Here is a 24434-nt window from a genome sequence, read left to right on the forward strand (position 1 = left end):
AGATTTGCATCTAAATATGACTTTCATTAGTTGTCTGTCTTGGGTTAACTGGTTCCATGATATAGCATCAATAATATGCTTATAACTGTTTTACTAATTTTCTGCTGCATATTAGCAGATATAATAACATTTGCATTTGGGATTTACAAACTGTCCTTTATTCCTTCTTCAGTGCCAAGTGGATCTTGCTAGAATACTAGCAGTAATGTGTTAAAAATAAATCTACTGGGCCATATTGAAAGTTAGAAGCAGCTGTGAAGTAGATAGTCTAAGTGAACAATATATTTCATTGTCCCCCCAAAGCTGTCTGCTAGTTATATGTCTGGGAACAAGATAAGAAAAACATTCCTTTAGCTTTTAAGGAGTTGAATATAGTTGATCTATTATCAAGAAATCACAGAAGGATGTTGAATAAGCAGCAATATTTTATGTTGGCTTTCTTAATGTTGGCAAGAACACATCTTCCCAGGGAGGGGAAGGCATATATGATGGCTTTTTGTATCATTATTAGTCTTTCCATGTAATTACGGATCCCCTGGGTCACATGGGCTAGGAGCTTGAACATTTGAATACAAGCTTAAAAGGTGGGAGTGCTTTGACTGGCTTAGTAGCAGGGCTCTTTGATTTCCAGAGGGCAGCTCCAACTTTCTCTTTGAACGGACCCTTTTACATTAGTCAGTGTAATTTGATGTTACAAAGTAGATGATCATCACATAAATGCTGAATATCTATCAGGTAAAAATTGTTTTTTTACAAAAGTCAAAAATATTGATTGTTAAAAAGTAATGTCATGATTATGGTAGTTATTATAAAAACTTTTTTTTTACTTTGCTTAACTGATGGGCTATCTTGTAAGGCTTTAAGTAATAGTGGTTTTTTTTTGTTTTTGCTTTTTTGCAATTGCTTTATTCCAGACATAGGTGTGCAGCAAATTCATTACTTTTGGATAATGATAAGTACAGCCATTTAGCTTCTAAAGAATGGTTATATGAATAACATTACTTTAGGTATATATTATAATCTTCATTTCATTTAGAACATAGATTATTTCTCTATCTTTGTACAAGAATCTGCTCTCCTATTATATAGTCCTTGTTTGGGATACAGGCGTCTCTATTTTTAGAACTTTATTTAAATTGGAGTTCAAGACCTTTTGCAATCAAGATGGAACTACTGGGTATAACCAATTATGTCCAATTAATGGCACAGATTTATTTAACATTGTTAAGTATGGATTCAACTCACTGTACATTTAAAATTGAATTTTTTTAATACATTCCACAATTGAAAAAAAGCATATTATTGATGTTTTATGAAATTAGTATGTCTTAAGCTTTGTCAGATATAAAAATAAAATAATTATTTAAAATAATTAATTAAAACTTGTGAATGTACGTATATTTAGCCTTTTTGTTTTTAATTTTTAAAACATCATGTCCTTATTAGATAAATAAAACAAAATAAAACATAATTAAAACTTATGAATGTACATATATTTAGCCTTTTTGTTTTTAATTTTTAAAACATGATGTCCTTATTAGATTTCTTAACCACTAAATTGATTATAGGTAGATATAAGAAAACCATCAAAGTATAAAATAAAATATGTAGTTTTACAAATTAAATGTAGGCCTTCAAAATTCCTAATAATTAGTAACAGCCAATCATTAAACATTCTGAAAGTTGATTAAACATAATTCTGGTTATTTATGGTTGTTCTTTTTAATTCCTTTAGAGGTAAGTCTTAGCAGTTCTTTTTGAAAGCTTATAAGGCTCCTGAGTGATTCAGGCATTTGATTCCACAGAATGGATTTATTAAGAAGGTCTTACTGTGTTTAGATCATCATTTAAGCAATTATCTTACTCCTAATGATCAACAGTACATAGTTTTGACAGTAAACACATTGTTTTCTTTAAAAAACATTTAAAAGTAGCAATATAAGTTAAATTGGATTGCTGAAATGGATTATTCTAGGGATCTTGGAACAAAAATTCTCCACAGAGTAACTTTCTGTTGCAATTTTATTTATTGAAATATTTATATGCCAACCTATAGTCATGTTATTAGGTAAGTTTACAAGATATGCAAACAGGTTTTATATTAAAATTTATGTTCTTAGCAATTTATCAAGCAAAATTCTAGAAATATTAATGATGAAGCAGTTACAATACCTGTCATAATATTTGTGACAATTACTACTTTCAAGAAAAAATAAACTTGACTTATTTTATTTGATCAAGCATTACTTAATCCTTTTTTCTAGAAATGTGTGCTGTATTGGCCAGAAAAGAGAGGGATATATGGAAAAGTGGAAGTACTTGTTGACAGTGTACAGGAATGTGAGAATTACACTATTCGCAATCTAACATTAAAGGTACTGTTTTTATGTTGTTGTTTTTCAAACCACTACATATAATTATTAGTTCACACCACCTGTAATATTGAACTAAATACAAATAAAGGTTAAAGGTTCCAAGAAAATATCTTATACAAGAATATATAAACACTATATTCAGCTGCTGGTAGCCCCATCTATGGATTAACATGGTTGCTTAATATGGCAGCATAATATAATATTGTAGAATTATAAGGTATATAGTATCCTAAAATTATCAGCCTTCCTCAACTAAATGCCCTCCAAAATGGTAGTCTTTAAAATCTGTTAATATGAATTAAGATAATTACAGTATATGCCTAGAAGATAGTTTGAGAAATGTTATGTATCAGTAATGAAGATTTCTATTTTATACATGATAATAATATTTCTGAGACACATTTGGTCTTTATCCCTACTGTAATCTATCAGGTTGAGTTGATCACAGTTTGATAGCAGATTTTATTTGGCTTATCATGCTTTTTGCCTGGGGAGATTCAGATGATAGCTAGGTACCAATAAAAATATCCTGCATATGCAGAATTTTCCATTGCCAACTATAAAAGCATGTCCACCGTTTGAGTTCCAAAGAAGTACTTGCTTACCAATAGAAGAGAATAACTGTAGCTTAGGGTTGAAACTGTGGGCTCCTGGGTGCTCTCTGAGTTTGGTTGTTTTTTTTGCAGATGTTTCATTACCAAACCAGATAACATGATCAGTGATAGCAGCAATGAGGTTACCTATTTTGGTAATGAAACATCTGCAAGAAAACAACCAAGCTCAAAGAGCATCAAGCTACCCAAAGTACTTGCTTTTTTGAGTGCAGAAACACATTATGCCTCATTTTCAATCAATGGTGTTGTTAACATAATATGTATATCATTCATCATTTTCAGCAAGGAAACCAGTTGAGGAATGTCAAACATTACTGGTATACTTCTTGGCCAGATCACAAAACTCCGGTCAGTGCTCAACCTCTTTTACAACTCATGCTGGATGTAGAAGAGGACAAGAGGGCTTCAACTGATAGAGGTCCTATTATTGTTCATTGCAGGTAATTTTCACCTTAAAAATGATTTGAAAGTTTAATGGAGCAGGATAAGAAAAAATACGAATTAAAAATTGATTTTTGCAATGTTGATAGTATATGTCAAGAAAGTGGAAAGCTGGTTGATTTACACGATAAGGAGCTTTTTATTTAACTCAGTTCCATCTGTATAAGAAATATCTTTCCAAGCTTCGGGCAAGAATCTTTCTCAGCCTAATCTGGATTTAGTGGTGACTAAAACTCATACTTTTTCATGCAAATTTTATGGTCTACCTATATTCTATAATTATCCAAAAGACAACAATCCTTCCCCTTATTACATGACATCTTCAATTCAGGCAGGTCCCCTATTTGCTACCTAAAACAGATTTAATGCTCAGTAGTAGCCTTCTAGCAAACTGCACAGCCACACATTTTGCTTGGCCTATTCCAGTATGATCCACTTATCCCTGACGTTGTCCTCCTCCTCCTTCCAGACCACCAGAAATGCATCCCTTACCCTTGTTGTCTAGCTTCGGTTCAAAACTACTATCTTCAAACCTGAACTGTCACAAATTCTTCCGAATAGATCATCTCCAGCATTTTGTTCTGATATAGTAACAGCTACAACTGTGATTGGTTGTAGGGCTTGGCATATTCCCTCTCTTTAGTGTCTGATCACTGCCCTAGCTTGCAGATCTGCTATGTTCTGTGCATTTTTATAATCTTGCAATTGATAAAAAAGGCCTATTAAGCCAATGAACTGTGACAAACCCTAGAGAATTTTGTTCCATTCAACTCTAACATCTTCTAGTAGATACCCTGTTGATTAATGCCCAGTTTGGATAAGATATGGTCCCTAGCTTTCCCACACCCTGTCTACAATATTGTAAAGCTTTCTTTCACTTCCCTTTATCTGTTTATACAACTGTGTTACAGCTGCAAGATAGAAAGATTAAAGTTTCCTTTTAATAAAGCTAAGTTATCATTTCTTCCTTGTTACAAAGTTTCCATGGCTCTACATAATAAGGTAGAAACCAAAGAGCAGCCTGTTCTCCTGATGCTTTGATTAGTGTAGCATGAGAGTACAGTAATAATGTCACAAAAGTAAGTAGAAAGAAGAATCTACTTCAGTGGCGAGGGAGATAATGTGGGAAGGGGTTTGAAGGCATCATGTGTGCAAACCTCTAAGAAACCAAGGAATGGATGGGGACTGGTGAAGAAGGAACAACTCCAAAAAGGTAGGAAAAGGTAGCCATTGTTAAACCAGTCTAGCAAGAGTCAGACAATGAGGCTAGCCTTTCCTGCATGAAATGAAAGGCAAGAAGCAAAGCAACAACTATCGGGTGTTTGAAGAACTATAGCCTGGACGGAACACCAGCCTGGCCTCATTGGCAACTTGAATCTGGGCAGGGATTTCTTAAGAAACAGGCAGGAAAAGATCAGCCTAGGGGAAAAAAAGCAGTTAGACTGCAATGTAGAATTGCCCACATTGATAAATCTCACATCTGATCTTAATTTACAACAAACAATAGTCGACACTGATCTTGCATCCAAACAGATAGTAATCCAGAACTCTTCTTCAGTGAATGATACTATTTTTAGAAAACATATAGTTTGCTGACTTTCCCTTCCACCACAATTTTAGTAAGATCCCAGGTTATAGCTTTTGATTATCTTTTACAATGTGAATTATACCATGTGTTGAAAATACCTATTTTCTCACCCAGTGTAAAGGGAGCTTGTTTTCATAGCAGTTCATAGAATAAATAAATAAATAAATAAATAAATAAATAAATAAATAAATAAATAAATAAAATCTTCTTTTCTATAATGTAGTTTTTTAAAACAGGTCCCCAACCCCCAGGCCGTGGACCGGTACTGGGCTGCCACATGCCAGCAACTGGTCTGCACAAACAAGCAAAGCCCCATCCATGGGATGCAGGCAGCACATAAAATCAGGCACTCTCCGGTCAATGGAAAAATCTTTCTCCACAGAACTAGCCCCTGGTGCCCAAAACATTGGAGACCTCTGTTTTAAAATATCAGAAAAATTATAGTTCCATGAGTTTATCATACTGTGGCAGAAAATGTACATATCTGTATTATGATCTCAATTGTGCAAGGAAAGAGGGAAAAATACAAAACTGTCTGGAAAACTAAGAAATTTAAGAATATGCCATTTTTTATTGTCTCAGATACCAGACACATGTCTTGTTTTTGCAATATATTACATTGCAATATATTGTAACAATTTAGATATTCTAGAAGTTTATGGAGCTGAAAATTGCTGAATTTTAAAGAAGAGGTTAAATATCATCTTCATCTACTTAATCACATATTTTTGCATGGAACAAAAATCAAAAGTTTCAACTAATCTACATTCATTAAATTGCTAAGCTACTAAACAAATTTAAATTTTTATGCCACCCAGAGCCACGTTATAGGGGAGATGGGTACCATAGAAATGTAATACATAAATAAATAAAAATAAACAAATGTAGTTCTGCTGAGAAAATAAAATGGTTATCTGACATTATCCCATGAGTAAATTAGGAACAAAGCCCTTCTCCTTCTTCTATGGAGAATATTTCAACACTTAAATATCTTGTAATAACAGCCATAATCTGTCATTTTAATTCTATTCAGACTTAATTAATTAATTCTAGCTGTCATTTAATTCTATTTGGTTTAATTGTTTTCCTTGACAGTGCTGGAATAGGAAGAACAGGGTGTTTCATTGCTACTGCGATTGGTTGCCATCAGCTCAGGGAAGAAGGAGCTGTTGACGCATTGAGTATTGTCTGCCAACTGCGTTTGGACAGGTAGGATGACATAGGATACAAAATCCATTAATATTTGCCACCCAATCTTTTTAAGTGTCATTCCTGTCATGACCATTGTAATTCTGAAATTTTTGTAGAATCCAGGAGAAAGAAACTAATAATAGAAGCAAGCAAAATAATAGCAAATAGCTCCATTGTATGTAAAATCAATTTAAAGTTTTTGCAAACTCAATTTCCTCTTCATCCAACATTTCAGTCCACACCCTTTGTGCCCATTTACAATAAAGAAGTAACTAGATTAATGGCAATGTATCCATGCAATTCCATCATTGTGTGTGCTTTGGCTCTATGCTAGGGATTTTAGGGGCAAACTCATAAATGCATTTAGCAAAATGCAAATAAATACAGAAAGCAACATTATCAGCAGACGAATGGTGGGAGAAGTAGTTCTTTGATCTTTGTATGTTGGCAGTGCCCCTTTAAATTTGTTCTGTAAATTCTAAGATTATTGTACTTGACATTTCTTAGATGAGTTATATTTCCCTATCATCCCCAGCCAGGCTATTTATGTGGTAGCTACAGCCTATAAGAAGAATGCCAGGTTGAGAATGACCAGTTTATTCTATAGCTTAGTGGAATTCCACAATATGCCTTTAAATGTATCTGAGCCATGTATTTTACTTTTATGGTCAGATTAAATACAGTTCTGCTGTCAATGCTGAAATGAGTCATAGCTTCAGCATTTCTTCGATGTCAGCTGGTGAGACAGGAAGCCTGCGAGGCATTAGAAAAAGGACAGGAAAACCTGCAGTCTGTACATGTGCTCTAGGACCACAACAGGTCATTCATTTAGTGTCAGAATGTAAATTCATGGACATTGGCAGTCACATTCAAATTTTCTTAAACGTTTGAAGATGCACATTGCTTGTTCTGAATTTTAAATCAGTAAATAGTTCAAGGACTGGAGCAGCATCCTCTGAAGAACAGCAAACAAAATCAAGACATTTGACTGCAGAACTGCATAGCCCAAAATTATAATTGAAAAGCAGCAGATAGTGCTCTTCCAAGTTTGAGTTTTGAATATATTTTAACACTTTAACACATTTAATAAATGCAACATGCAAAGGATTCAGATTGGACATTATTGGCATTATTGGCTTATTATTTAAATAAAACTTGATGCAGAAAGTTGGTCAACTTTAGCAAAAATTCAGCTTTTCTTTCTATATAAAGGAATAATACTCTGCAGTTGGACTTGTGGCAAGATTGTATACATCTGGTGTTACATTCCTCAGTGTATTCTTTATCAAGGGAACATAAAGACATGAACACAAATATTTAAGTTCTCATTATACCTTTGTGTCTGAAAAGGCATTTCAGCAGTCATTATAGCACAATAGATGCCAGAACTAAGCTGCACAAGTGTTCATCATTTTTGACATTTTATTTCATCAAATGTTGGGGTTATCATTTAGCCTAGTTTCCTTCATTTTTCATAACTGTGTCCATGTGGGCATGTTGGTCTTGCAAGTACAACAGCAGTAATTGTGATGGCCTGGTCACCATTTTGCATCTTCCTTAATACTTAGGCACAAACATCATTTGGGAGTGTGGTGAGGGAAAATGGTGGCTACCAAATGCCCAGACATTGTCCAGTGCTGGAGAATATTCAAGCTGGAGACTACTCAGAAAAAAAAGTATTAGAAACTCTTCTGTAGAAAATAAGGATCAGGGAAAAAATCATTTTTGTTGTTATTATGGGAAACATTGCTCTGGGGGGCGGGGGAAATCAACTCAGCTACAACTGTAAAACTTACACTTTGTGTCAGCTTGGCTGCAGACATAGCGATGAAAACGCTATTTCCAAGATAGAAATGTCATTTTCTATGGTCATATTTGTATCATTCTGATTCTGGGGAGGGGGAGAGTTGGATGGTATTTGAAATGATGTGATCCTGTGTCAAACTAAAATGGAAATGCAGTATGATTGGGCGCAGACACTGATAAATGTTCTATCAAATTGTGTTAATTAATTAATTAATTAATTAATTAATATGCTGCACATTTCACTATTGAAATGACCCTGCTTACAAAAGGATAAAAAGATAAATATAAAAACAATTACTATTACTAAGAATTAAATACAAACTAAAAACCAGAAGGACGGATGACACAAGGCTTTAGGGAGGGAAATGCATTGTAGCATCAATGACACGTTACCTTTTTATTTTGCTCTGCTTTCTTTTGCTTTTCAGAGGTGGAATGGTCCAAACAAGTGAACAGTATGAATTTGTTCATCATGCTTTGAATCTCTATGAAAGCAGGCTCTCCGCTGAAGCCATCCAATGAAACCAAGATAGAAAAAGTAAACAGGTCTCTTTTGAGGTAATTTATTTCATTACCTTCCAGCAACTTCTTCAAGGAGTTGACAGCTGTAGAAGGAGAAACAGAGCATTCAGCCTATCAAAGGAATGTGGATCATTTTTTTAAAAAAAGCATTGAAGATTGATGGACTCTTGTTTTGAATGTTTTGTTCCTGAAACAGTTTTAATGAAGGTTAATATGCTGATGTTACATTGAATTTTTCACATATACACACAATATATGTGTGCCTATATTAAGAAAGATTTATTTCTGTATTAATGGAATATGAATCACTGAATGTATGTATGTACAGTATGTATGTATAACAACTGGATGTTGGAAGTTTCACAGAAGAAATGTGAATACATGCTTCAATGTTTGCAAAGTCTGTCTTGTGAATAGCCAGTCAGATGTTCAATTGTATCTGCTAACTGCTATTCCCTATTATGCGGTAAACTTCATTTGGAGTGCCCTGGAGTCTTGGTGGTAAAAGCTGCAAGGGGATGGTTATGAGTAGTAATATCCACAGCATCCTACAGAAGAAAAATAAAATAAATTTGTGGGTTTTTAAATGAATAAAAATCAATAACTATTTTATATGATGACTCTAGTAAATGCTCATAAATATTTACTGCAAATAGTGAATTTGGTAAAACGTTGGGGAATACAATGGGTGCAACACAAAGACCATTTCCTGTGCAAATTGTATGAAAAAAGATGAAGTTATTTTTTAAAAAAAGGAATGCATTTAGTGAAGATTGCTGGATTCTTTTGAACTTCCATCTAATTTCAATGGAGCTTGGTCAAGAGAAATCCCTAATAAATTGCATCCAGTGTAATTTTGCAATAGTTATTCATTTATTCAATACCACTTACTGTGTTAAACACTTTTGCTCCAGGGCAGAATTCTGTGCATGTGTAATCATTCGTGTCATTTTACAAACAAACAAAAAAGGATCTTTGTAACATATATTTATATGGCAAATTTTAAAATATTTCCATGTCTTTTCATTTTAAAAAAGTTGTAAACCCTCTACTCACATGTGAGGTTAGATGCTTGGAGAAACAAAATCTTGAAAGCTTTCTTAAACATAAGGCTTATTTATTTTTTTCTAGCTCACATTCCACCTTCAAAAACTCAAGGGTTTTCGGCACACAATTTATTCATAGGTTTCTAAAGCAAATGATGTTATCTTTGCTTCATGTAGTCAATAAACTGCATATAAAGATGCTTGTAATTTTTAATCTTTTGTTTCAGTCATTATAATCAAATATTGCTACTTTTCTGTTGGAATATTCAGCAATACAACATTCTGCCTGAGAGCATTTCTCCAAGGTCTATATATGTCTTCCCACTATTCTATCTGTGTAATCAAAAATAATGTGTAAGAAACCTTTCTATTCCTATAATTTAATACAGGGGTCCCCAACCCCCAGCCCATGGACTGGCACCGGTCCGCAGCATGCCAGAAAGTGGTCCACACGTACAAGATAAGCCCAATTCATAAGATGCAGGCAGCACATGAAACCATGCCCCCTTCAGTCCACAGAAAAACCTCTCTCTGTGGAACTGTTCCCTGGTGCCTAAAGGGGGGCAGGCACTGATCTAGTGAACTAGTAGTGGTTATTACTTTCCTTAGTGGCAGGCAAGAGAGAAACAGATATACCATTGGAAGGTTAAGCCCTGGAGAGGCCAAGAGAAGAGCTACTGCTTTTGAACTCTTACTACTGCTGCTGATTCCACTGCTCTACTACTTTACTACTTCTACAAACTGCTGACTCAGATTAATCCAGATTAAAGCAATCAGAATCCTACTTTCTGGATTACACCACAGGGACATTTCTAGACAGCAAGACTAAAAGTAATATATTTGTCTGTAACTCAGTGAGAAATCCATCTGATTTCCAGAGCAACCTATATATTTCAAGAGCGGCACGGTGGCTCAGTGATTAAGGAGCTGGCTTGTCAGCTGGAAAGCTGCAGCCCAAGTTCAAGACCTAAGCACAACATGTTGAAGTGAGCTCCTGTCCTTGCCCTAGCTCCTGTCAAACTAGCAGTTCAAAAGCATGCAAATATGAGTAGATAAATAGGAACCACTTTGGTAGGAAAGTAAATAGCACTCCATAACATCCTGCTGGCCACATAACCAGCATAACTGTCTTTGGACACTGCTGGCGCAATGGCCTTGAAACAGAGATGAGCCCTGATCCCTATTGTTGGCAATGACTAGTGGAGTAAAATCTTCAGGGACTCCTTTATCTTTTCTTACCTATGCATTATAAAGCTGAGGCTCCAGATTCCACAATTCTTGAATTCTGCTACCTTTTTCAGTAATAGCACAATGGCATTAATCAAAATGAGGTATATATAAGAAAATCATCCTTCAGGGCCATGCTTATTATTTCATGCCTCCTTCTTCACCTCAAAAAGGTGTGGAGCCAATCCAATCAAAAGGTATTAATTAATTATTGTTTGGTAGAGAAAAATGGATGAAGTGACAGCAAGGTACAGTGAAAAACGATGTCATGAAGACGCCATGTGAATGTTGCAAGTTGGCACTCAGGGCACAAATACTCAATTGAATTCATAATGAAGAGACCCCAGAGAATATGCCCTTCTTCCTTGTAGGATACAGATAAATCCTATATGGCATCTAACATGTAATGTTGCTAGATGTATACAAAAAAACATCTTTACAAAAGCTGTGTTTTTTACAGGACAACACAGTATATATTTACATGCAAGTACACCTGCAGACAGGCAATTAAACAAATTACAGCTCCTCATCATTAGCTGAGATCTGTTTTTAATGTCTTCTTGTTTTGCTTATGTTTTCCTAAATATAAGAGATAGGACAATAAAGAACTGTATGAAAATTCAAAGTGATGTAAAACTCCCCCAAAAAACAATTGAATAGAAGGAAATGTTCGTCACAGACTTTTTCCTCTTGTGAAACCACATTTCCTTCCTAGCCTTCACTTCACTTATCTGGACGAGGCTTTTTTAAAAAAAATGAAGAGAGAGAAAGAAGCAATGGTTGTTGTTAGAGGGAAAATGCGGGCTTTACTTCGTGTTTTAATTTCTACCTCCCTGGCCTTTGCAATCTCTGGTAAGTATGACTACAATTTTTCTGTTTCTTTTTTTTTTTCTGGCTGTGATTTCCAAGGGTTACTGGGAGTTTTCACAAGGTTTCTGAAATGGAATAATTAATTTCTAAGGTTTGGTGTATACAACAGAAATAGAGGGATGGGCCATGGAAGCCCATAAATATTTAGATTTTATTCAGAAAGAAAATTAAGTTTTGTGTTTAAAAATTACCTTAAATGTGAGACTCTGAGATGCTATGCTGTATTTCTGATTTCATATTTTCTGAAAGATATAATATCACATGCTAATCAATCTATATTATATAAAATATTCTATAAAAATGGAAATGAATAGCAGAAAAAAATGCTAACTGAGCATATTATTTCAAGTAATTGATCTATATCATTGGGACTTTTTAATGAATATTTGGCAGAAAGAAATATAAGACTTATTATATCATGGTATTTTATAGTTAAGACTGAATAGATTTTACCTCAGTGAATTTATTCTTGAATTTACCAATTGTATCTTTTAAACATTATAGGAAGAAAAAATGTTTAGGAATTGTATTACAATTAAGAGCATTACAGCCAAGTCAGTACTATATATACATATACACAACATGTACATATATATGTAGAAACAAATATGTGGTCAATAAGAACTAGCAATATATCTGACAGCCATTATCACTGAATACTGTGCTACTACAAAATGTGTTAATCTCATCATATGAATCTATTCTAACTCTGGCTATACTTTTGTAAGGTTTTTTTGTTTAAGAAAAAGTAAAGACTGAAATTCAATAAATCTTTATCATTATTCATAAAATTGACATTTTGTCCAAACCATTTTGATCTATATATGAATTATTTATACATTAGCATGATAGTAGTGGTGACAAAATGAATGGGTTTGAATTTGTGCTTTTGTTATTGTCCTTATCTTATGAATATTAATTGATGCTCTATTCTGTACTATGGATTCTTTGTCTCTTTTTTTTAGATAGTTTTCTCATTATCCATGAGCAAAAAGAGCAATGTATTTATGAAAGTCATAAAATAGCCTATGTGGGAATGTGCAACTTGACCAATATTAATCAGCAGTGGAACTGGTTGCAAGAAGAAAAGCTTCTTCATCTTAGAACTGGCCAATGTCTGGCCATTACCAGGTCCAAGGTTGCGCATTCCCGCAAAGTGATTATTGCCAACTGCTCTGAGGCTCCTAGCTGGACTTGTTACAGCAGTGAAGGCCTCCTGGAGGTGAAAAACAGCTCTCTCTTCCTTGAGAAAAGAAGTTCAAGAGTAGTTGTGAAGAAGGGCAGGAAATATCCCCATAGTTGGAAAAAACTTGGTGTCAATGAGAAAGGAGAGAACATCCATGAAAATCTTTGTTCAAAGATTGGTAAGCATTTTGTTTGAATATGTTTCCTGTCAACTATAAACGCTGACTGATTTTGAAAGTACAATGACATTTGACTTCTAATCATTTAGAAGCACTTTAAAAGCTCTCCAAGATAGTTCAACTGTAGTTTTAAGGACAGTGATAAGAAATAACTTCTTAATTATATATGTATATTTATTATCTTTCTCCATGCTTTCAGGTAGCTTTTCATGGCCTTTCTTAAGAATAGTGAACAGAAAGATGCATTTCCCCCACAGAAATGAACAGGCCAAGATTAGCAATCCTTTAAATATACGGTCATGCTAGTAAAGTGGAAAAAAAGGGTGTTATTTGTTTGCCTATTGAAATTATAGAGCTTAACATTTCTAATATAAAACCAATCATACTATTAAAAACAAAAAAACATAGATCAGTATGCATACTCCAATATGGTGGATAAAAAAGCAATAGTTAAGAAACACTATTTGCCTGAATATATGACTGGAATAAACTTTGAATTACAGAATGATTTATTCATATCTCATTCTGTTAGCCACTATGTTGAATCAGCATGTAGCCCAAAGCCAGCAAATGTTTGAATGTCTGGTTATATATATTTGATATTTTGTTCTTCTTAATGACCTGGGTCAAATAGACATTTGAGTTGCTCTATCCATGGCCAATGAATATGGTATAATGCATTTCTTTTCCATCTAAAATATTTTGAATTAACATATTTAGGATATGGAGTGCAGTGGCCTATTCAACAACTATTCAATAGTTGTTTAGGGGATTGGATGGACTAAATGTATGAATAATATATGGCAACCAGAAAATGATAATCGGACAGTCATTGTACTCTCAGATTAATGAATTTACTGTAGTGCAGAAGATAGAAGAGGCTCCACCATTGAAACCCTTTCTTTGCCTTTCTGTTTGATCATGTTGATGTTTTAAGCTCTATACATTTTGGTATTGTTTGGGCTGGATGGTTTTGAGCATCACAGGTTCCAATTTATTATTTACTTTAAAAAGTATATGTTCTTATTTTAATGAAGAAAGCATTAATATATTAAATATATAAGCCTGGATCCAACTGTAACTTTGTTGTTGCTCTAATTTATCTGATAAATAAGTTTGAACCCCAAAATACAAATAAAATATTAACAAACAATATGAAAGTTTCATGCTTCATTCAAAGTAAAGAAAAGAACATGCAAATCAGGCCATAGCTTGAGTAGACCTCTTTGTGGAAAACTTAATACCTGGAGCATCATTGGGACTGGTTATATACACAGAAGATGATTTTCAGTATTCAGGCATTCAGTATTCCTATATTGAAGCAAAAAGGGCACAGAGTTTTATGTATACAATAGAGTTGGTAAGCCTTTAAATAAAAGTATGTAAAATAGTTATTACTTAGCATATCAGAGATCTGTGGATAGAGGAGTGTGATTAAGAACAAATGAGAGATCATTTGATGAATAGTTGTTTAGGGGATTGGATGGACTGATACAAGTAAAATGAAATATGAGCAAAATAGAGGTAGCCTATGTCAGCGACTATGTTGGCTCTGATCAGGATTACACTTTTCCTGAAAGAGCATGGATTCTCCTGGATTCACAGTACCTGCTTGATCTGGGATTCCTCTGCCCAGCTTCAGTTATTGCTTCTTTCTGAGTGAGTGGCCTTTGCAAAAGTTACCAATGCCTTCATCACTTTGGGCTACTGTTCAACTTTTTGAGGTACAACTAAAGACCACTTGGAAACTACAGTTGGTATAGAACGTGGCTGACCATTTCCTGATGGGGTGATTAGAGTTCTTTTGGCTAGGTGCCTCTATTTCTGTAGTACTAGATAGCCTGCCAATAACTTTCCAAGTAAAAGATAAAGTGCCTGGGGCTGATGTCCCCGGGGGGGGGGGAGCGGGATATGATCGGACACGCTGTATGAATGTATTTATTTTATTGTTTTATTGTCATATTATTGTTTTAATTTTATACGCCGCCCTGAGTCCCTTGGGATTGGGCGGCATATAAATTTTAGAAATAAATAAATAAATGTTAATCTATAAAACCCAGCATGGCTTTTCTACCTGTTATCTTTTCCCAACAGAGTCTAAAACCATCTTGATGAATTATTCCATTTGGAAATGGGAATATTATTATAGTATCTTCTATTCAACAATTTATATTTACTCATAAATAAGTTCCTTTGAATTTTATTAGATTTTAGTGGACGTTCAGTGATATTTGCTGAAAGGATAAAATAAAAGCCTAATACCTGAGAATAAATTTTATTTCTTGGAATAGATTGCATTGAATTTACCAAATATACATGCATTTGCCTGCACTGTAAATCTTATTGATATCACTCAAATGTTGAAATACAACAATTATGATAGTTTCTTTTAAAATGTTACTTTACACGTTTATTTCAAATTTCTCCCTTACAACTGCTAGATGTTTGAATTAGGACTGTAGCTGTTTCAGAAAGTAAGAGTACTGAAAATACAATCATTTTTTAATTTTAAAAAACTAATGATATTAAAATGTATCTTTGTATTCTAAGAGGTTTGACCAGGAGTCTACTAACATTAATAATTATTTTTATAACTTGAAAAAATTCTTTGGCTCCTATGAGAAAAAAGTTTTAGACATTAAGCTTGACATGAGTAATACACATACGTTATATCCTCCTTTTGTTTTGTCTGCAAACTTAAGCAGACAAAACAGAGGGTAAGAGAAAAGAATATAGCATATGAACAGAATGACTGATATGAGTTAAGAAGAACTGGCAATAAGAAAGCAAACAAAATGTCTCCCACTTATTCATCTCTTGATCCAATCAGTTCCATTTAGCAGTTGAAATACATGAGCATAATTGCATTTGGTATTCTTTGTGCATTCTGACTTTTTCCTAACATTAATATACTATATACTATAGTAGTATATTATTAGTACAAATAATATTTCTATATAATTACATTATATAATCATTATGTTAGTGTAAGAATAGTATTTATGCTGGTTTTCTCCCATAACCTTGCCTTCAGAGTAGCATTCAGTCAGCAGAAAATAAAGGCCCTAAAATAATAGGTTAACAAGTCAATTTTACTATATTTGAAGTTTACTTTTAAGCCATATGAACAGCTCCTTATACAGATTTCAAATCTAATTTGGAACACACAATTTTGAAAATAGTTTGGCAACATGAAACTGTGGGAAGACAGGTTCCATCACCCTTCTTCCATGGCGAGTGAAATTAGTTATTGTTGTGTCTGAGCCTCAGAAATGTTGCAAATGGTCCCGGGCAAACCAAAAGCTGCCCGGGACCAGACTGGTCGGCGCCAGCCTTGTGCACATGCTCAAGGCGCGAAAACAGCCAGTTCCTATTGGTTAACACTGTCTGGGTTCAGAGCCCTATAAAAGACCTACGTGTCTTTTACTGCTTGCTTGGTTGTAGGAGAAGAGTAATAAAGAGCTTGTTGTTTCATCATGTGTCTTCGTCAATTGCCAACAAACGGCAAACACAATAGTGGCGACGAAGGTGGGATCCCTGCAAGCAAAAGGAACAAATAAGACTCACCGAGAAAGTTGAAGACAGAAGACGGCGTCCTGCATTCGCAACTCAGCCTGCCAGTACAGCAGCGCTGGAGGTGAGCTCAGCAAAATGACCCTTTCCCAAAAAATTACTAGCTTGCAGAGGAGGCAATTAGCGAAGACCGTAAAAGTTTACGATGTCAAAAATTGGCCGCTTGACTGACTTTGATGTCTCCCACTCAGAGAGATGGAATTCATATGTAGCAAAGGTGGAGAACTACTTTAGAGTAAATCAAATCAGGGAAGACGGCCTGAAGGCAGCAACTCTTCTGTGTGCCTGTGGCCAGGAAGCTTTTGACATCGCGGAAAATCTGGTGGCCCCTGCAATTCTGGAGTCAGTAACATATGCTGACTTGAAGAAGATGCTGAAGGAACATTTCCAGCCTAAATTGTCTGTCATAACTTGGAGGCATGCATTCGAGCAGAGAGACCAGAGGCCGGGTGAATCTGCTGCGGATTTTATTGCTGCCTTAAGACAAGCGGCCAGATCGCTTCATGTGTGGCCTACGAAGTAGAGACCTGCAACAGAAGATCTTTGTGAAAGAAGAGGTGTCATTCCAAGATGCCTTGAGAGAGGTTGCAGCTGACAAAGCAGCAGGCGGTGCTGTGAAGGCTTTGCAGCTCGCCAGGAACTCTCCAGCCACCGTGACCATCCATCAAGAGGACACTCGAGAAGATTCAGAAGTGGATCCTGAAGAGGAGGTGGACAGACTGCACCAGCCAGCAGAAAGAAGGCCAAAGGGGCGTCCAGACAAGGCCCCAGCATCTCTTCAGTGCTTCAGGTGCGGAGGATGCCACAAGTGAGCTGATTGCAGATTCCACTCTGCCATTTGCCGAGCCTGTGGCAGGCAAGGCAACATTGCCTCCATTTGTTTGGATTGCCAGAAGGTCCAACCTCGGGAAGAATTGCTTCAGAAAGGTAGCAAGGTCCTCAGCCAACACAGGGTGGGTTTCGGGGCATCGCACAGGAGTATTCTGAGGACAGGGACACACAAGCCCCTTAAGAAAAAACTTTGCATTGTTGTGAAGTTGCAAGGGGTTCCCTTATTGATGGACACAGGATCCACTCTATCAATCATCTCACTTGACACCTTCAAAAGGATTTGCAGCAGTAGTGGCCTTCGAGTTAAACTCAGGCCATCGAATTTAATACTCACTGACTTTCAGAATTCCAAAGTCAGTGTGAAGAGGGAGGCCACGCTCAAAGTGCAGCGTAAGGATTTTGAGGGTTTCCTGGATGTGGTGGTAGTTGGGGGGGAATGCATGAGTCTTATTGGACTTGATTGGTTCGAGGCTCTGGGAATCCAAGTGACTGGGCTTCACAACTTGCAAACATTGGGCCCTGCAGAAGTCTGCAGGGAGTTTGCTGATGTGTTTAGTTCAGAGCTAGGATCCTACAAGGGGCCTCCCATTGCATTACATTTAGACCCAACTATCATGCCCATCAGGGTCAATCCTAGAAGGGTGCCTTTTGCCCTCAAAAGCAATATAGATGCAGAGCTGGACAAATTGCTCCAGCAGGGCATCTTAGAACCTGTGGACCTGTTACCCACATAGTAACATCTCTAAAGCAGTGGTTCTCAACCTTTTTAATGCCGCGACCCCCAACCGTAAGTCGAGGACTACTCAACCGGTTGTAAGTCGAGGACTACTCAACTGGTGCAGCATCGTTTGCAGAATGGGACTTTTGGCGGGCTCAGCAGGGCAGAGACAGCCTGGACAATTCCTATTGGCTTTTGAAAGCCAATAGAATTAGACTCTATTCAAGAGTCAATAGAATAAAAGGGAGTAGCACAGCTAAGGAAAAGGGGAAAAAATGGCAGACTGCATTGCTTGGCGACCCCCGTGAAATGGTCGTTCGACCCCAAATGGGGTCCCAACGCACACTTTGTGGTATTCCTGGGGTCTGTCCCTACTTTGATGACGTCCTCATTGCTGGGGAGTCATCTCAAAATCTAGCAGAAAGGTTAAGGGCTGTCTTGCTTCGTTTCCGCAAAGCAGGCCTTAAATTGAAGCAGGATAAATGCAAAATAGGAGTCACTTCCACTGACTTCTTAGGGTTCAGGATTGATGCCCAGGGCATTCACCCTGCTGAATCCAAGCTTCAAGCGATTCAGCAGGCCCCATGTCCAAAGGTGAGCTGCAAGCTTTCTTGGGGCTCTTAAATTTCTATCACGCATTTCTCCCACATAAGGCTGCAGTGGCAGAGCTGTTACACAGGCTCTTAGATAAGCAGGCTCCATGGCAGTGGACTAAAGTCCATGAAAGGAGTTTTAATGAGGTTAAGGCTTTGCTCTCTTCAAATGCTGTGTTAGCGCATTTCAATGAGCAACTGCCTGTATGCATCGCCTTATGGGGTGGGAGCAGTACTTTGTCACCTGAAGGCTGATGGGACACAGGTCCCTGTAGCATATTATTCAAGGACTCTGTCATCTGCAGAGCGGAATTACGCTCAGATTGACAGAGAAGCCTTGGCCATAGTGGCTGGCATAAAGAAATTCCATGATTTCTTATATGGCTGCCATTTTACAGTCTATACAGACCACAAGCCTCTGCTGGGTTTGTTTACAACTAACAGACACCACACATTATTTCTCCACGTATGCTGAGATGGTTAATTTTCCTGTACACATATGATTATATACTCATTCACAAACCTGGAAAAGAGATGGGCCACGCAGACGGCCTCAACAGATTACCTCTCAAACAAATAGAGGCAGATCCTGCTCCTGCTATTAACATTCTATCCATTCAGGAGTTGCCTTAATCTCCCCTAAATGCTAGGGACATGGCTGCAGAAACTGCCACTGATCACACGCTCACACGTGTGCTGACCTGGCTGTTGTCAGGATGGCCTGACACGTGTCCAGATACAGAGTTTCAAAGCTTCTGGCAAAGGAAGCATGAACTTTCCACTTTCAAGGGGTGTCTGTTATGGGGTAGTAGGGTAGTCATCCCAGCCTCATTGAGGTCTAGAATCTTGCTCTCTCTGCATGAGGGACATCCAAGTATAGTAAGGATGAAAGCGCTTGCGTGCAGCCATCTCTGGTGACCTGGGCTCGATAAAGCCATTGAGGCTCAGGTGCAATGGTGCCAAGTGTGCCAGCAGTCAAGACCTGAAATGCCTCAGGCCCCAGTACATAGGTGGGAGGAAACTCAAATCCCATGGTCACGGGTACATATAGATTACGCTGGGCCCTTTCAGGTGCAATTCTACCTTCTCCACGTTGACAGACATTCCAAGTGGCTAGAGGTTGTTCTTATTTCCTCCACCACTACTGCCAGGACCATCCAGGTGCTGAGAGGAATTTGTGCTTTCAGATGTCCTGGTTTCAGATAATGGCCCCCAATTTACCTCTTTTGAGTTCCAGGCTTTTCTTCAGGCCAACTTGATCTGGCATGCGACTTCTGCTCCCTTCCACCCATCTTCCAATGGCCAAGCAGAGAGGATGGCGCGCACTACCAAAGATGCTCTCAGAAACTGACTTATGGTAACTGGTATCATCACAGGTTAGCAGATTTCCTTCTTGCACACTGCACCACACCTTGCACAGCCACAGGGAAAAGCCCAGCAGAACTCCGCTGGGGTCGCTGCCTCATCACCAAACTGGACAGGTTGCATCTAGACCGGGTGGCTTCACAGGTGTCACAGCCGCGGGCACCTAGGAGACTTCAGGTGGGTGATCCGGTCTGGGCAAGGAACTATGGGCCTGGACATCTCTGGGTCACAGCAGTGGTCTGCAAGGTCTCTGGGCCGCTATTATATGAAGTGGCCTTGGATGATGGACGTGTCATCCGCAGACATATCAACCAACTGCGCTGGAGGCTTCACAGCAACACTTCTGCTCCTGGTTCTGCTCGGGGGGGGGGAAGGACCATAATATGCATTCTGGTTCACAGTTTCCCGATTCTAGTAGTGTCTCACAAGCTGATGACACTGCTGCTGCTGAGGCTGTTAGGGGGTCATCTCTGGGTTCTGCAAGTGCTCCGAACAAGAATTCCCAGGAATGGGGGTCATCCTGCACATCAGTTATTGCTCCAGACAGGCAGTTGCACCGGGGGTATCCATATAATCCAAATGCTTCAGATAGAGCTCCAGACAGGGAGTCGCACTAGGGGTATCCACACAATTCAAACATAGCCCCAGACAGGAAATTCCATAAGGGGTACTCTCACAGTTCAGCTATTGCTCCGAAAAGGAAGTCTGTAGCAAAGGGGGTTGCCATAGAGGCGGCTCCTGACTCTGGCACCTCCGGCACGTGCACGGGGCTACAGAATATTGGAGCACTTCCGCCACTCAGGCCACTCCAACTGCTGGCCTTGGGCTCGAGGGACAGTGTTCCCAAGAGGAGTCCATTGTGGACTCGGGGACTTCCACCCCTCCAAGGCACGCTGGCTTGGACTCAGAGGGTCCAGCCAGTCAGCAGCTTGGTAGGTCACCTGGGTATCTGGGGCATCAAAGTCCTGGCCTGCCTAGCCTGGCAGGCAAGCAGGTAGGCCAGGCACACCCACTGGCCATTAGAAGGTCACAGCGGGCTAAGTGCCCACCCAAACATCTGGGAGATTATATGAAGTTTCTGTCAATGTGAAGGGAACCTTGCTAGTCTGTAGAAGGATGTTGGATAACACTCAGCACAGAGTGTCATATATTATTATCATTTTGGATGTGTTTTGTTTAGTTAAATAATCCTTTTGTCAAAGTATTTGCCTGTGTGCAGGCCAGTGTAACTTCACTCTCCCTGCTAGTTTAATGATGTTCCTGTGCGTCCTGCTAAGGTGTGTTTTTATCTAGGGGGGAGGGGTGTTGTGTCCTGAGCCTGCTGGAGTGGTGAGCAGGCTCAGAAATGTTGCAAATGGTCCTGGGCAAACCAAAACTTGCCATGACCAGACTGGTCGGCACCAGCCTTGTGCACATGCACAAGGCGCGAAAACTGCCAGTTCCTATTGGTTAACACTGTTTGGGTTCAGAGCCCTATAAAAGGCCTGTGTGCCTTTTACTGCTTGCTTGGTTGTAGGAGAAGAGTAACAAAGAGCTTGTTGTTTCATCATGTGTCCTCGTCAATTGCCAACAAATGGGAAACACAATAGTTATGACCAGTGCTTTTTTTGTAAAAAAAAAAAAAAAAAGGTGGCGGAACTCACACATGTCATACAACCTGCTTTGCCTACCCTACAAGGTTCCATCCAAAAAAGGTGCCAGAACTCTGTTCTGGGCGTTCTATGACAAAAAAAGCCCTGGTTATGACCTTAGAGTTTAGCCATAACTTTCATTCTATAAATTTCATCTGGTCCTTTTCATTTCTTACATCTAGCTTCTGTTTTTAACTGACTTTAGTCAATCCAACCAAAGCTCACAATAAATAAAATAATAAAACAAATATCCAAATTAATTATAATCTAGGAAAATTTGGCTTTTAGATAAAGAAATGTAGGTATATTATTCTTTGGAGAAAGACTGAAAGATTGAAAACCTGACTAAAAAACTTCTTAAATCAAGCTGAGATATGGATTTTAAAAGACATAATATATTAACAATTTTAGACCAGACCCTTCAAAGTTGCATCAGTAGTTTGGGGACAGAGGTAAACATTACATTTATGAAAATATGTCAAAAATATTTAATTTGTTTAACTAATCAACATAAAAGACACATTGTGGGGTACTACAGTTAGCATCATGAGTATAACTCACTTATTCTGATTTCATTAAGAAGGCCAGGCCAGGCATCTTCCATTACTAAGAGCCACCATTTTCAGAACACCACCCAAGGCCCATGGAGCATAACAGTCATGTGACCAGAAATTTTCTGTCCTTTTTTTGTTCATGTGTTTATTTATTAAATATATTTGCTGCCCATCTTAGTATTGAAGCAACTCTTTGTTTTTGTATTGAAGTAGTTGTTGTCAAACTAGTTACTTAATTTGTTTAATTAGATTTTAAAAAGGTGCAATGACCCAGTAGTTAAAAAGATGCCATAGAAGGTCTATACTTTGGCAGTTTGAATCCTACCACTGTGTGATGGACTGAGTTTCCACAACTTGCCTCAGCTCCTACCAACATAGTAGTTCGAAATCGTGTAAATGCAAGTAGATAAATAGGTTCACTTCAGTGGGAAGGTAACAGCGCTCTGTATTTCGCCATAGACTCTGAGCTGCAGCCTGATGTTATGGTGACCACATGACCACAGAAACATCTTCGGGCAGCACTGGTTCAATGGCCTAGAAATGGAGATGAGCACCGCCCCTAAAGTTGACTATGACTAGCGGAACAAAACCCATAGGGATTCCTTTTTAAGATTTTACACTATTTTGTCCACACATTTTTTTAAAAAAATATCTGAAGGCAAATGAATGTTTGAAGGAGCTATTATGGCACAGCAATATATATTTTTCTACAGCACTGCAAAGAATGAAAGATTAGAAGTTGAACCTCAAACATATTCATGAACAAAGCAGAAAAAAATAATGTATGGTAAGGCCCCTTGTAGACAGAGAGGTAGGAATCCGACTGGTGAATAACAGAAAACAAACAATGGACTCCAAATATATATACAACCTACTGCAGGATGCTGCCATTTTCCCCTTACCACAATGTGAAATAGTTAAGAGTGCTGGTATGGCAAGAAAAAAGCAACTATCAGGACTTTTGAATTATATGTTAGGCTAAGTAACATGCAAGAGGTTTACAACAAGGAACATTTGTCACTGAAAAGGACCTCACAAGAATAAATATCTTAAATAAAAGATAAGATTTATTTTATTGGAAACATTAAACATGCCTGACAATGTTTTTCAAAGAAATTTATTTCAGAATGAAAGTTTGCCAACTGCTTCCTTTAAAAGAGCAGAAATCATAGGTTGGCATTCTAAACCTTCATAATTATATGCCAAATGATCATATTTGGAAACACCGTCTCCTTATAACACACTAATTACATTTTTAAAGGGAATCTTCAAGCTAAAATTGTTATATATAGTAATCAGGCTAGTGTTGTGGCAGCAAAACAAAGTTTTGTTGTGCTTGAAACTCTATTTTTAGTAGTAAAGTGTCTCTGACAAAAAAGATTCCAAAGTGCTATAGGAAGTATGATGTTTTCTATTAGAGGAAGTTGAAAAAAATGCAATTGTAACCAACATTCAGCAATTAAATAGTGGGACCATAAAATGCCACAGATTGATCATTACTCTCCCAACATAAAAAATATATTATTTTACCATAGATGAGAAGGAAGAAAAATGAAGTGTAATCATTGATTTCTGTACTAAATTCTGTCATCTCCAAAAGATAAACTCTTCAAACCATAATCCATTGTTAGACATTTGGCAATCATCTCCACCAAATTATTCGTTAAACAAGTTGACAGGCAATCTGTACACTATTTATTATAATGTAGCTCTTGACCAACCAGATTGACTATGGAGATTCTCAATCATCCAGGTCATGGTTATCCCAAAGGTGCTTCTTCAAAGCTTCTTTGGATAAGAAGCAAAGTCTTCAAGGAAAAACAAAGTTCAGTTGCCTTTTGAAAAGGCACCTTTGGAGACACCTTAAGGAGAACAACTTATGGAGAACAGTGATAAAGTATCTGAAAGCAAATAATTCCAGATGACACTACAAGAAAATTTTAAACTTTCAGCAAAACTTTAAAATTTCCTTCCTTTCCTTTTCTCTTCAATATCCTCTTTCCTCTTCTTGTTCTTGGCTTTCAGCAATAAAACACATGTTTTGAATGTAGAAAGTAGCAGATTCAATACTTTGTATATCGAGAAACACTTGGGAAAATCTCTGTAACACTGAAGATAGTCATGA

General features: G+C 37.5%; 2 protein-coding genes across 3 annotated transcripts in view; both read left to right on the forward strand.

Moving 5' to 3' along the window:
- The window catches only part of PTPRR (protein tyrosine phosphatase receptor type R), a 109091-nt gene extending 99310 nt beyond the window's left edge, over positions 1-9781 (forward strand). The window contains exons 11-14 of one of the 2 annotated variants that reach the window (XM_039344480.1): positions 2265-2375; positions 3272-3429; positions 6114-6227; positions 8444-9781. In XM_039344480.1, the coding sequence (XP_039200414.1) occupies positions 2265-2375; positions 3272-3429; positions 6114-6227; positions 8444-8537 (477 nt within the window). In that variant the 3' untranslated portion in view covers positions 8538-9781. The remainder of the gene's footprint in view (positions 1-2264; positions 2376-3271; positions 3430-6113; positions 6228-8443) is intronic. The other variant, XM_039344481.1, reaches the window with a different exon arrangement.
- A 136-nt stretch (positions 9782-9917) lies between these two features.
- PTPRB (protein tyrosine phosphatase receptor type B) overlaps positions 9918-24434 on the forward strand; it is an 85364-nt gene continuing 70847 nt past the window's right edge. Inside the window, exons 1-2 of the mRNA XM_039344477.1 lie at positions 9918-11662; positions 12646-13044. Coding sequence (XP_039200411.1) covers positions 11566-11662; positions 12646-13044 — 496 coding nt within the window. The 5' untranslated portion in view covers positions 9918-11565. The remainder of the gene's footprint in view (positions 11663-12645; positions 13045-24434) is intronic.

This window comes from Crotalus tigris, unplaced genomic scaffold (assembly GCF_016545835.1).
Source record: "Crotalus tigris isolate CLP2741 ecotype Arizona unplaced genomic scaffold, ASM1654583v1 scf7180000017916.3911339, whole genome shotgun sequence".
Classification (NCBI taxonomy): Eukaryota; Metazoa; Chordata; class Lepidosauria; order Squamata; family Viperidae; genus Crotalus; species Crotalus tigris.